Genomic DNA, 13,413 nt, shown 5'->3' on the forward strand with positions numbered 1-13,413 from the left:
GAGTATTAAATGAAAAAGGATTTAGAATGGAGGAGGTCTTTTGAATATTTTTTGTGATCAGGTCCATCATGGTATGAAAGGCTTATTCTGTGTACTTCTTTTTGATTTCAGGTTGGGAGACTTCTGCAGCAGCTGGCAATGACAGGCTCTGAGGAGGGAGATCCACGTACAAAGAGCAACCTCGCTAAATTTGACAAAGTAAGAATCCAGGCTGAGAAAATCCAAGGCTTGGTGAATACATCATCATCCTTCTGCAGCCTCTTTCTCAGACTTTGCAAAGGACTTACTATGTGTTTAATTTTCAAGTTGAATGTAATGAAAAGCAGATTAAATCCTGCACAAAGCTGGGGAAAAAAATCTTGAATACTAGATTTAAGAGTTTGGGAGTCTTGCTTCTACTCTGACCTAATACTCCTTAAAAGAAAATATTTTTAAAAATTAAATTAAATGGTATTTTCAACTGAGCACTGTAAGTGTTCAAGGCCAGACTGGACAGGGCTTGGAACAACCTGGTCTAGTGGAAAATGTCCCTGCCCATGATGGGGGTTGGCACTGGAGGGTCTTTAAGGTTCTTCCAACCCAAACCACTCTGTGATTCTGTGAAATACTGAATTCCTGTCTGTGGTTTTTCAACTGAATCTAAAAAAATGCTTTGATCTGAAAACAGCCTTAGTATAACATCTAGTAATTTCTTAGTGCAAGTAGCTTCTCTTTCTTTTTTGCCTAGTTTTGCTTTTTTTATTCAGCTTTTCCTGTTAGTATGAATCCATCCGTAGCCACAGCATTACCTTCATCAGAGCAACAGCGAAGCTGATGGCCTTTGAAAGATTGTCAAATGTTTAAAAACCTGTTGGCATCCTTGATAACCTTGTATCTGTGCAGGTTTTGGTAATTCTAGTTAATGGCCTTTGAAAGATTTTAAACACTTTGAAAGTGTTTAAAAACCTGTTGGCGTCCTTGATAACCTTGTATCTGTGCAGGTTTTGGTAATTCTAGTTGTTACACAGTCACCACACAAAGCTACACGTTTATTGTACAAGTAACATTTTCACTCAGATTAGAAAGTGATGTCGTTGTTGCTTCTTTGTTTCATTTTCAGTCTGTGCTCACCAGATTTTTCAGGAAAGGCCGGTTTATTGTCATTATTTTTTTCCCTTTAATTGTAAGAGGACACTTAAGTAAGTAACACTTTGGGAAGCAAGAAAGGAATGAAAGAAATGCTAAAAGCAACTGCACACTTTCCTTAAAGTTAAAATACCTGCCGTTTTATCCCAAGATTTCAGAAGTAGGAAGCGAAACTTAAATTATTCTGTCCAGTACTTAACTCCTGTGGTGAGTTTCCCTGCAGACTCTCGGGTGGTGTCTCACTGAGCTCTCTGCTGTCCCTCAGAGCTGCGTTGCTGCTTTCCTGGACGTGGTGATCGACGGGCGCGCGGTGGAGACTCCCCCGATGTCGGCCGTGAACCTGCTGGAGGGGCTGAGCCGCACCGTGGTGTACATGACCTACAGCCAGCTCACTGCCCTGGTAATGCTGCTGCTCCTGCTGAGGGTCCTGTGCCTGTGCCCACCTCGGCACGAGCAGGCTGTGCCCATGCTCCACCTCGGCAGGAGCAGGCTGTGCCTGTGTCCACCTTGGCAGGAGCAGGCTGTGCCTGTGCCCACCTTGGCAGGAGCAGGCTGTGCCTGTGCTCCTTACCGAATGTCTGTCTGTGTTTAGGTGGGCTTCATGCGGAACGTGATGTCGAGCGATCAGCTTAAGGAAGATCGGATGGCTTTGGAAAACTTGCTGGCGAATTTACCCCAGAACAAGCCAGGGAAAAGCAGCAGCCTTGAAATGACTCCGTACAACACCCCCCAGCTTTCTCCTGCAACCACTCCAGCCAACAAAAAGAACCGACTGCCCATAGGTAAGGAGAGCCCCTGGTTTCTGACACCTCGGGCATCCTGTGCTGTCTTCTCAGTCACCTCTTGGGCTTACTCTTCACCTACACCTCCAGTTCCTACTTTTTCTAGGTGTGTAGGTGGTGAAGAATTTTTTTTAAACCCAGGTAACTTCCTTAGTGTCTAATGCAAGTGTGGTGAATGACCTTCATCCCTCCAGCCTGAACTGGGGAAAATTTCTGGAGTGGTTGGTAGTTGTAATGGTGGTGCTTGGCAGTGACAGTAGAGGGGAGGTTTGAAGGTGGGAAGCAGATCTAGGGGGAAAATTGCTTAGGAAAGTAGTAAGATGGAAGCAGAGGCATTTAATTAGTGGGACAGAATAAGTTTAATATTTTTGTTAGAGAACAAATGGACAGGAGGGTGAACAAGCAGGACTTCAGAGTATGTGCTGAGAAGAGAAGGTTTGTCCTTTCTCCATTCCTTGCCTGCTCTAATTCCAACTGTCCGTTTTCTGGAATGCAATTTTAGGTTGGTTGGATTTTGTTTTTTGAGTAGGATTTCCGGATCTAGATTTTTTCCATATTAATAATACTTTATTTTAAAATGAGAAGGGTGGTACTCTTCTTCAGTGTATGTTTATGTGAATATGACCATGTGGGATATTTTTGTTTGAGAGATTTGGTGTTGGTGTGTAAAAGGACAAAAACATACAGAGGCCAGTAAGTGGCAAGAAAACACAAAAATCCACCCCCAAAACAAACCTGTTGGTTTAACTCTGCTTTTGCATGGTTCTGGTTTTACACCTCTATAGTAGTGGCACTTCACAGCATTTCTTTTATGGTATAAAATAGCTTTTGCTCAAAGTTTTTGTTTCTTTTGTTTCATTTTAATGCTTTCGAACTCCAGGACAGCAGCTGGCAGCGATTACTGCCTGGGACACCTCTGCTACCAATCTGTCAGCTCACATAACTCTAGTAACCCCTTTTGGTGGGTAATGCCCTCTTTCCATTCTTCTGTGAAGCTTTGACTCGTGTCACATAACTCAGCATGCCTTTGGGCCATCATCTCCCTTGGCATTTTGTGTACATGTGGGTTTTAAAAACCCCTCTGTCAGATAATCAGAATTTGGCTGCCACTTCTGCGCACTTGCCTTGTTTTCCTTGGGTCAAATAAAAAAGTAATTGGTGTCATGCTGCCATTCTTAGAAACCTTAATTTCATGTGGGTGTTTTTACTTCCATGGAGCCACATGTGGGAATCTGAGGCCGGTTGAAAAGGGAACATAAGAGTGGAAAAGTAATCAGAGCAAACCACCTGATGTTGTATTGTGTGTCTGGGTTTGAGACACCTGTTAGAATAAGATTTCCTACTTCTTAGGAGAAAAAGCCTTTTAAACAAATTAATTAGAGTTTTAAACCACAGAAACCTAGACCTTTTTTTAGTAACAAACTGAATTTTCTCATATAACGTATAAAAGGTCTTTCTGTGATTGGAATAGGCTGAATTGCTATTGGCAAACAGTGTACCTTGTTTTTCTGCTTCTCAGCTTTTATGTTGAAAGTTTCCTTTTCCACAGGGCAGTACTCAAGTTTAAACATCAGTTCTATCTCTCAAAAGTTTAATAACACTTTGATTTTGAAAATTTATTTCATGTGTATTGCTAATTAAAATACTACAGTTCTGTATTTCCATTGTATTGTCTGTTTTTCCTCCTTAAACAAAAGCAAAAGCTTTCTGATGTGGGTATTTTGAAATATTTTCTTAGCCACTCGAAGCAGAAGTAGATCAAACATGCTGATGGACCAGCACGGAGATCATGAAGGATCCTCCCAGGAGACTATTCCAGAAGTGCAGCCAGAAGAAGTGCTGGTGATTTCCTTGGGGACAGGTCCACAGATTACTCCAGGAATGATGTCAGAAAATGAGGTATCCAGAAACCATGACATCTCAGATGTTTTGAGCCGTGCAGCCTCTGTCTTCTCTAATAGCACAGCAGTGAGGGTACAGAGCTAAGTTTTGGTAATAAAGCTGGAATGGGAATTTAAACCCTTGCTCTGTGTTATGAGCTTGGGGGTTGTAGCTTTCAAAATGGCCTTTGGTGGGCTTGTTCCCTCACTTAAGAAGCTTCAGAGCAAACCTGGGCTCTTGTTTCTGAGCATTCAGGACTGCTGTGCCTCTGCATGCCTGTCCTTTGGGTCCAGGGACACGGGTGAGTGGCAGAACTGGAGCACTGGTCCTGATGCTTTTGGCAGCTCATGGCACAGGCCCAGCAGAGCTCACAGTGCCCTCAGTGCCTGCAGACTGTTCCTGGAGCAGGCCTGGTGTTCCAGCCTTTTCCTTCTCCAGCTGTAGCACAGCTGCTGCTTCCAGCTTTGCTCCCTGCCTGCTGGTTGGGATTATCTCCTCTGGCAGCCTTGTGCAGATCCTTTCCTTTCTTTTCTGCTCTGGGGGGTGATGAGGGAGCTGTGGCTCCCTTGTTACCAGGACATTCCTAATGTCCATGGGCTGGTTCCTTGCTTTCTCCCCAGGCTCTGACTTGGGAGGTTGCTGTCTTTTTTCTAACAGAATGTTAGAAATTTGATTGTCCCATTAACAATACAAAACCACGTCTCCAATTTTTATTTGCTCTTTAATTATCTGAAAAGCAGATGATTTTAATGAAGCCTTGTTTCTTTCTCCCACCCTCCAGGTGTTAAATATGCAGCTTGCAGATGGTGGGCAGGGAGATGTCCCCATTGATGAGAACAAGCTCCATGGTAAACCTGACAAAACCCTGCGCTTTTCCCTCTGCAGTGATAATCTGGAAGGAATATCTGAAGGTGAAGGGCTGCTTAAGTCTTGAAGAAGTTTTGTTGCTCTGTTGGGTTTTTTCCCCTCTTAACTGTAAAAGGAAGGCGTGTTAAATACAGCATCTTGGCTTTGCTGTTTTGGAGACTGCTATTTCACTCTGAGACCCTGTCTTCTTTCTTAGTTGTTCAGAGAACAAAGCCTGGAGCTAAATTTTGACCTACAAAGGCAAAACTGAATCTGAGAGTTGGGAAGAAAAAGACTAAGTGTGTTTAAAAAGAGAAAATGGGGGTTTTTTGTTTATTTTTGTTTTAAACTTAAGTGCAGTACTAGTTATGAAGATAATCTAACTTAGTTCTAAACTTGGACGTCTCAGACTTATTCTTCATCATGTTCTAATTAGCTGTTACATATCTCAGGATAGTTTCTATTCCCAGAATAGTTTCTGCACAACTCCTTTATATGAACCTCAGACATAACAAAGCACAGATGTCTGTGGGATGGTAGAGGTTCAGACACATCACTTCATTATTTTGTATAACTTCCATAACTTCATTTTTGCTGTCTCCTCAAAATAAGAAAACAAATTCATGAGCAAGTAAATAAGTTAAAAACAAAGACTTTATTGGCTTTTAAGTTCCAGCTAAGTACAGTAGTGGTGAGATTCAATATTTTGTGTTGGAACTACTGCTTCATTCCTTCTCATTTTTTTAGCGAGTTTTGCGTCCTGAATCGTTAATGCTGTATATTTATATGTTACTCAAATTGGTTCTAAAGTAAGATCTGTTTCCACAGGCCCTTCCAATCGCTCCAACTCCGTGTCCTCCCTGGACCTGGAGGGGGAGTCGGTGTCGGAGCTGGGCGCGGGCCCCTCCGGCAGCAACGGCGTGGAGGCTCTGCAGCTGCTGGAGCACGAGCAAGGCAGGTGCCCGTTCTCCTCCCAGTGCCTGAGCTGCTGGAGAGGATAAAGCCAAAGTCTCCGTGGAAAGAGGTTGCAAAATTGACTAATTCAAGGGAAAAAAAAGTCGACATTTTCCTTGTGCAATCGCTCTTGTATTTATTTGCGCTTTTGGTTTGGTGTTTTTCTTCCACCCCAAGAAGTATTCTTTGTCGTCTGTTGTTAGGAAAAGAAAGTCACCTGGAATTTTGAGACTTAAGTCCTTTATAGGAAACTGTAAAGTTTTGCTTGATATCAGGCTGTTCCCTTCAGGAATAGGGTGATCTGGATTGGAGTAGTCTGGAAGTATCTGGATAATTTTCTCTATAATGTCCATTTGTCAAGCACTGAACAGGTTGCCCGGAGGTTGTGGTGTCTCCAGCTTAGAGATGCTCAAAATATGACTGGACATGATCATGAACAGCGTGGTGTCCTTGACCAGGGCAGGGAGTTTGGGTTGGAATGATCCCTGGAGGCCTCAGCTTTTCTGTGATCCTGTTCCTCTACAGAAATTGTATCAGTGTCTTTGTAGCACTACCTTGGCATTTATTTTTTCTGTCAATTTATTTGATAGCTTACCATGTGTACTTCCAGATTTTTCTTCTTATGTCTCAAATGTTTTTTCAGGCAGCATTTCCTGAGTAGTGTAATGGTGCTTTACAGGCCTTCCTTCAAACCACTGCCTTACCTGAGAGAATTAGGGAGGCTGTTTGTTTGGGATTTTTTTTCCTAATGTACTCTTACAGGCTTTCAATCTGAAACAATTGGAGAAGCCTTTCAGAAAACCAAGAACTGTTTTTGTTTCCACAGCCACAACTCAGGATAACCTGGATGACAAGCTCCGTAAGTTTGAAATCCGTGACATGATGGGTTTGACTGATGACAGAGACATCTCAGAGACTGTCAGTGAAACCTGGAGCACAGATGTCTTGGGAAGTGACTTCGACCCCAACATCGACGAGGACCGGCTGCAGGAAATCGCAGGTAACGGGTGTGCTCTGGGTAGGTCCTGTGCTGCTCTGGACCCGAGGCTGCAGAGCCTTCCTCCTCCTCCTCCTCCCTTCCTCAACAGGGGCATTTCCACAGATTCAACTGGAGATTTGCTCTAGGAGGATTTTTGTGTGCATGACCTGGACTGTACTTAGTTACTGGTTTCTTTTCAACGTTGTGTTTCCTGATTGCTTTCTCAAGGACACTTAAGAGGTGTTCTTCCTCTTCTCTCTAGAGCTGACTCCCCAAGCCCAGCTCTAGCCATACGCTCCGGCTTTACTTTTGCAGGTGCAGCTGCAGAGAACATGCTAGGCAGCTTGCTGTGTTTGCCAGGTTCAGGATCCGTGTTGCTTGATCCCTGCACAGGTTCAACCATATCAGAAACCACAAGTGAGGCGTGGAGTGTGGAAGTATTACCAAGTGATTCAGGTCAGAATCGGGCAGTTTTTGCGTATTTCTTTAGCATGATTCTAAGACTCTTCCAGAGGCATAGAATGCAAAACAGCAGCCTCTTCCTCTTCCTCTTTTTTCAAGAAATTACTGTCCTAGGTTAAGTTAGTTTTTGCGAATACTTCCAGGATTAAAAGGACAAAATGCTCCTAGGCAGAAAGAAGATGAAAAGCATTGGGAGAGACTTCTGTTACTTAAGAAATACTTAAGGTTTGAAGGGGAAGAGAAGGGTTTCCAAAGCAAACTTGTGCTTGTTTTTTCCTTCCCTGTGGTAGGAGCAATCCAGGACCATGGTTTACTTTGGTTAGTGAGGATGTGACTGTATCCTATTGTCTAAAAAATACAACAATTAAAACAGTGAACACTCCTTAGCATGCCTGTGCAGACAGAGCATTGCTGTCTGTGCAGAGTCCTGCCTTCTGTACCAAATATAAGAAAACTCTTGTTGAAGTGGTTCAGTTCCCTTAAAACTTGATACACTAAATCACCCCCCACCCCCTCCTTCTGCTTGTGAATGTGTAGGGAGCATGGCATTGAGTAATGATACTTTCTCTGTGTGCTGTCCATTGTCTCCCTTTTGTAGAGGCTCCAGATTTAAAACAGGAGGAAAGACTGCAAGAGCTGGAGAGCTGCTCTGGGCTGGGCAGCACGTCTGATGACACAGATGTGAGGGAGGTCAGCTCTCGGCCCAGCACGCCCGGCCTGAGCGTTGTGTCAGGTGTGTGCACCTGTGTGTGACAGAGCTGCTCCATCACAGCATGGGCAGCACTCACTTTGCTGCAGTGCTTTATTTATGCATCACTTCACTCATAAAATAACTTCCTGCGAAGCTGTGATTCTTTGTTCACCTCCCAGAAGAAATAAAAAAGGCAGCAGAGAGGTGGATGCCCTGTGCTGCAATAGCAGTGGTTAGCAGAGGAGTGTTGCTTTGAAAGAAACTCCAAACTTTCTTGCATTTAAAACTACTTGTTTCGTTTAAATAAATCATAGCTCTAGTTCTTAATTTTTTTGCAAAGTATGTAAGAGTGAAGTGTCTTTCTAATGCCTCTTGTCAGAGTGTATTCATGGCTATGGTCACACTTCTGAAGATGTAGAGCAAAAATAAACTGTTATTTTATGAGTATAGAAATTTGTAATGTCTGTAGGTGCTACTGTGAGTTGGAACTTGATTACTCACTGTCCACCAAACATTTTAACAGCCTCAGGCTTTTGCTTCCTTGTTCTTTGAAAGACTATTACAGATGCTTCTTTTGTTATGTGTAAGGTATTAGTGCAACATCTGAAGATATTCCTAACAAGATTGAGGATCTCAGGTCTGAATGTAGCTCTGACTTTGGGGGCAAAGATTCTGTGACAAGTCCTGACATGGATGAAACAGCCCATGGTAAGTTCCTGATCTGGAATCTCTGATAAAAACAAGTGACATTTATGGAATCCTTAAATTTTACAATTTCTTCCCAGTTTCAAAGTGCTAGTGATTAAGCATAATTATTTTCCTTATTTGCCAGTACTGTATTTGTTTGACAAAGAGGCTCCAGTGCTTTGCTGTACTACAGCTTGAGCTCTAGATCGAAGATCCCTAATTCAGTTTGCATTGACTGTCCTCTTGCTTTTTGGAACTGGGCTGCTCCTCAAGAATTTTTTGTGATGTAACTCTTTGATCATTTCAAGGTACTGCAGAGATCTTTCCTACAGGAATATCTTTACAAATACTTTGCAGTCTAAGTTTTGTAAACTTTTGTTGCTGAAGTCTGTCTTTCCAGTGTCTCTCATGTTGGAGGCAGCTTTGGTATGGCACTAGCTTTGTTCTCTCTGTATTTCAGGAGCCAGTCAGTTGACATCTCCTCCTTCTCAAACAGATTCTTTGCTTGCATTGTTTGACCCTCTGTCCTCAAATGAGGGTGAGTTATACAGATTAAGCTTTGTTTTAAAAAAGGCATTTTCAATGCTTCTATGTCAGTACCAGGTAACCAGGTAATTTGGACTAATATTAAGAGAAATATGTGTGGCTTCTTTTCTGCTTGTGACCACAGGTGTGTCAGCTGTAGTGAGGCCTAAAGTGCACTATGCAAGACCCTCTCACCCACCCCCAGATCCCCCCATCCTGGAAGGAGCCGTGGGAGGTAACGAGGCGCGACTGCCGAGCTTTGGGTCGCACGCTCTGATCCCGACAGACCTGGAAGCCTTCAAGCAGAGGCACTCCTACCCGGAGAGGCTGGTCCGCAGCAGGAGCTCGGACATAGTGCCCTCGGTGCGGAGGCCCATGAGCGATCCTGGCTGGAACAGACGTGCTGGGAACGAGGACAGGGAGCTGCCCGTGGCCTCCGGCGGCGCCGGGGCAGCCGCGCTGGCCTCTCAGTCGTCGTCTTCATCTCCCAGCAAGGACTCCTCCAGGGGAGAGGTGAAGCTTTATTTAGCATTTTGGTTTTGTCTCTGATGCCCGCTTTAACTAGGCACCTGATGCCAGGAAGTTGGAATGAAGTGTCTTTAGCTAAGGAGTTACAACACACTTTTGTCACCCTTAAACGTTGGCCAGTTTTAGAAGATAAAGCTGCAGATGTTCAGAGTGGCTTAAATGGAGCTGGCTTTTCTTAAGTTTACTGGATGAGGTTTACTGGTGGTAAAACTTCAGAAACAGATTCATTGTAGTGTTAAATTGCTGCAGCAGCCTGAAAATTAATTTTATTTAAAAAGAAATAAGTGAAATCTAATGTTCTTTGTGGCTGTGGGTTTGCATTTGCAGGATGTCTTCATTAGGAGAGATATTTCTGACTTAATCTGCTCTTTGTGTTCTGCTGTAGTTCTGTTTTTACAGAACTTCTCAGTGTAGCAAAAGCTGATGTGAAGGAGAAATCTTCTCCTTACACTTGATTTGGTAAATGCTCAAATGTAGACTCTGCCCTTCTGCAGATTGAGGAACGGAAAGACAGTGATGATGAGAAGTCTGACAGGAACAAGCCCTGGTGGAGGAAACGTTTTGTGTCTGCCATGCCCAAAGGTAGGATTGTGTCTCTCTGGGTTTGGTACTTCAGTCAGAGCTCACACTGCCTTTATTATCTCTTTATGGTTAAAGTGTAAATAAATATTTAAATAAAAATGGGAAGCTACCTGACTCCCTTGGCTAGTAGCTCCCTAGAGTGTGCTGTGCCTGCAAGGCCAAGCTGTTCTGCCTGACCTCGTGTGTGTTAAGGGTGGAGCTGGCTGTGGTGGTGGCAGTACAGTTCTGCTCTACCCCATGGATAAGCTGATGCTTTTATGGAAGTTGATTTGATGAAAATGTTCTGCATTAGCCCCTTCCTTAAACTTTCTGCGATTTGGCCATTATCTCAGAGTAGTCTTTGATGAGGTACCTTGCATTTTCAGCTCCTATTCCATTTAGGAAGAAAGAAAAACAAGAAAAAGACAAAGATGACATGGTGCCTGACAGATACGCAACGCTGCAAGGTATGTGAATAACATCATCACAGTAATTTTCTCTCAGAGTGTGCCTCCTGGAGCTCCAGAGTGCCCACCAGGTAGCACTGACAGACAGGTACATGCTGTTGTAGCTCGTGTTCAGAACTGACATTTTGAATAAGAAAATGGATAAAGATTTCCTGACTTGAAGGCTGTTTTTAAGTTGTCACATGTCTGTCTGTGCCTGTAGTGGATTCTCAACTCAAGTCCTCACTTTCCTCCTGCCCTCATTATAGAGCTCCTGTCCTTGTCACAGCTGAGCTGTAAGGATAGCTGTACACACAGTCCTGTAATAGTTTCTTAAGTGTTAAATTAAACATAGTGTGAACCTGGGTGTTACGTTTTCTGTTTGCCTGATCCTTTCTTGAAGTCTTCAAATACCATTTATACTGCATACTGTGTATGCCATATAAATGTGCTGAGGGTCTGCTCAGGATCTGACTTCATTTGTTCACTTTGATTGTACTGTTTGTTTTCTGATTTACTTCAGACTTTACTAATACATTTGAATTTGGGCTGCACAGGACACAAGCACCTCTTTGTTTGATCTGGCTAAAAACAGAGTCCAAATGTGTAGGCTGAATTTTTTTTATTTGCTTTCAGTTGGCCCAACAGCAGGGTAACTCCTGTTGTTTTTTGTGGTCCTTTCAGATGATCCCAGCCCGAGGCTGAGTGCACAGGCACAAGCTGCTGAGGACATTCTGGACAAATACAGGAATGCAATCAAGAGAACGAGTCCCAGTGAAGGAGCCATCGTGAACTACGACAGTGCAGGTGAGAGCCTGGCTTCTTTAATCACCACCAACATAGCTCCTGCTCCTCAGAGATAAACACACTTCAGTGTTCAGGGTTAGGATTAGCAGCTGCACAATGTGAGCTCTAAACAAGGAATGTTTTGTCAAATAAGCTGTGGGACAGTCCCTCAGAGGCTGGGAATTAAATCAGTATTCCCAAGGACAGCTCTTTTGTATTGCCATTGAGGGAGCTGGGTGTTGATCTCCTACCAGTTTGTTGTTTTGTTTTAAATGGCACTGAAGTGTTGACTTCCAAAACTTTTGCAGTTTCTTCTTAGGAGCTTCTAGGTTGTATGTTTTAATGTGCATTTTTTCATGTATCCAGAACAAGCTGGTTTATTTGCTGTCTCCATTCCCTCCCCGACCTTAGAATAACAAGCACAAAATTAGTCTGGTTTCTTCCTCTGACTCCTCTCTTGAGGTGCAATGTGCTTTTCATTTCCACAGAGGCAATTGGGGATGGTGAGAGCATGCATGACTCCCCACGGGATGAGGCTTTGCAGAACATGTCTGCAGATGACCTCCCAGACTCTGCAAGTCAAGTAGCACAGCCACAAGGTTCTGCTTTCTCCTACAGGTAAAGACATTTGCAGGTTTCATCTTACCCACAAAGTAGAATTAAAAGCTGAAGCTGTGTGACTGGTTCCCACAAGAATATTAATACGGTTTCATTGTGAACTTTGATGTGCTTTAAGTATCTCAAACTGTCATATTTCCACTGGTGGAGGGCTGTTTGTAACCAGAGAGGACAGAGCAATTCAGTGTTTAAGAAAATCCCTTTGAAAATGGTGCTGTATCAAAAGAACTCATATTCTAAAGTCTTGACAATGCTGTATATTAAAATTATGTTAAATAACTTCTAGGTAGTATTAAACAAAAAAGAAAGTAAAGATTTCTTATTGAAGAAGCAGACCTCTCATCAACTGTGTTAAGAAAATATTTTTCCTCTTTAAGGGATGCAAAGAAGAAATTGAGATTGGCTCTTTGTTCAGCAGATTCTGTTGCCCTCCCGATGCTGACACACTCAACAAGGAATGGTCTCCCAGACCACACAGACCCTGAAGGTACAGGCCCTTTGCTCTGTGTGTGTCTCTCCTTGTCCCCCTGTAATGGCACTTGTACTGCACCATTTATGGTCCCTTCTCTTTGCCATAAATATCGAGGGCACGGGCTGCCTTTTGCCCCCAGAATGTTTTCATTCTTACTCCACAGACAAACTGCCATCTCAGCCTGCTCTATGATTTTTTTGTAGTGAAGTATCACAGATACTGTGCAGGTAGAGCCTGGAGCTATAGAATAGACTCTGAAAATACATGTGCTGTTTGGAGTTGTGCCACTGAATGATTTACTGGGTCTTTATGTTGACTTAGTATAAATGTGTTGTGTTGTATCCTTTCATTCACTCTAGGTTTATTTGCAGACAGGTGAATATGTCACCTTATGGGGTCCTCTTCACATTTCAGAATGGTTCTAAATGCTAGATAAGATAGTGATATGGAGGCTTATCCTCTGATAGCTAGAAAATTCAAAAAGGATTCTTGCACTGTTCTAAAATAACATTTTTTCCTTAATGTACAGAAGTTTTGTTTTAAACCATTAATGCGTCTCCCATATTCAAAGATAGTTTATTTTCATCATGCCTATATTCTTAAACTGTTCTAAAATAACATTTTTTTCTTTAATGTACAGAAGTTTTGTTTTAAACCATTAATGCGTCTCCCATATTCGAAGATAGTTTATTTTCATCATGCCTACGTTTCTTAACCTTTTTTTTTTTTCTTTATTAGATAATGAAATTGTGTGCTTCTTGAAAGTTCAGCTGGCTGAAGCCATCAACCTGCAGGACAAGAACCTGATGGCGCAGCTGCAGGAGACGATGCGCTGCGTCAGCCGCTTCGACAACCGCACGTGCCGCAAGCTGCTGGCCTCCATCGCCGAGGACTACAGGTACCTCGTGCAGTGCCTCCTCAGCACTGGGCTCCCACATTCTCCCTTTGTTCACCAGCAGATTGGGAAGATCCCTTTTGGTTTAAATTGTGCTTTACCAAACCAGGTTATTGCGTCTCTGCTTCCCCACAAAATCGCCTCACCCGTGCGAGGCAAACTCCCGAATTCGGGC

At 43.2% G+C, this 13,413-nt stretch overlaps 1 protein-coding gene across 4 annotated transcripts in view; it reads left to right on the plus strand.

The window, feature by feature from the left end:
• The window catches only part of GAPVD1 (GTPase activating protein and VPS9 domains 1), a 28,079-nt gene that overhangs the window by 9,680 nt on the left and 4,986 nt on the right, over nt 1–13,413 (plus strand). For all 4 annotated transcript variants that reach the window (XM_041407042.1, XM_041407039.1, XM_041407038.1 and 1 more), the window contains 18 exons: nt 112–198; nt 1,391–1,525; nt 1,718–1,907; nt 3,646–3,806; nt 4,570–4,699; nt 5,463–5,588; nt 6,415–6,588; nt 6,883–7,023; nt 7,628–7,762; nt 8,309–8,428; nt 8,868–8,945; nt 9,078–9,445; nt 9,955–10,042; nt 10,408–10,488; nt 11,152–11,274; nt 11,742–11,871; nt 12,249–12,358; nt 13,082–13,241. In XM_041407042.1, coding sequence (XP_041262976.1) covers nt 112–198; nt 1,391–1,525; nt 1,718–1,907; nt 3,646–3,806; nt 4,570–4,699; nt 5,463–5,588; nt 6,415–6,588; nt 6,883–7,023; nt 7,628–7,762; nt 8,309–8,428; nt 8,868–8,945; nt 9,078–9,445; nt 9,955–10,042; nt 10,408–10,488; nt 11,152–11,274; nt 11,742–11,871; nt 12,249–12,358; nt 13,082–13,241 — 2,537 coding nt within the window. The remainder of the gene's footprint in view (nt 1–111; nt 199–1,390; nt 1,526–1,717; nt 1,908–3,645; nt 3,807–4,569; nt 4,700–5,462; nt 5,589–6,414; nt 6,589–6,882; nt 7,024–7,627; nt 7,763–8,308; nt 8,429–8,867; nt 8,946–9,077; nt 9,446–9,954; nt 10,043–10,407; nt 10,489–11,151; nt 11,275–11,741; nt 11,872–12,248; nt 12,359–13,081; nt 13,242–13,413) is intronic.

The sequence above is a fragment of the Onychostruthus taczanowskii genome, unplaced genomic scaffold (assembly GCF_017590055.1).
Source record: "Onychostruthus taczanowskii isolate IOZ18803 unplaced genomic scaffold, ASM1759005v1 scaffold25, whole genome shotgun sequence".
Classification (NCBI taxonomy): domain Eukaryota; kingdom Metazoa; phylum Chordata; class Aves; order Passeriformes; family Passeridae; genus Onychostruthus; species Onychostruthus taczanowskii.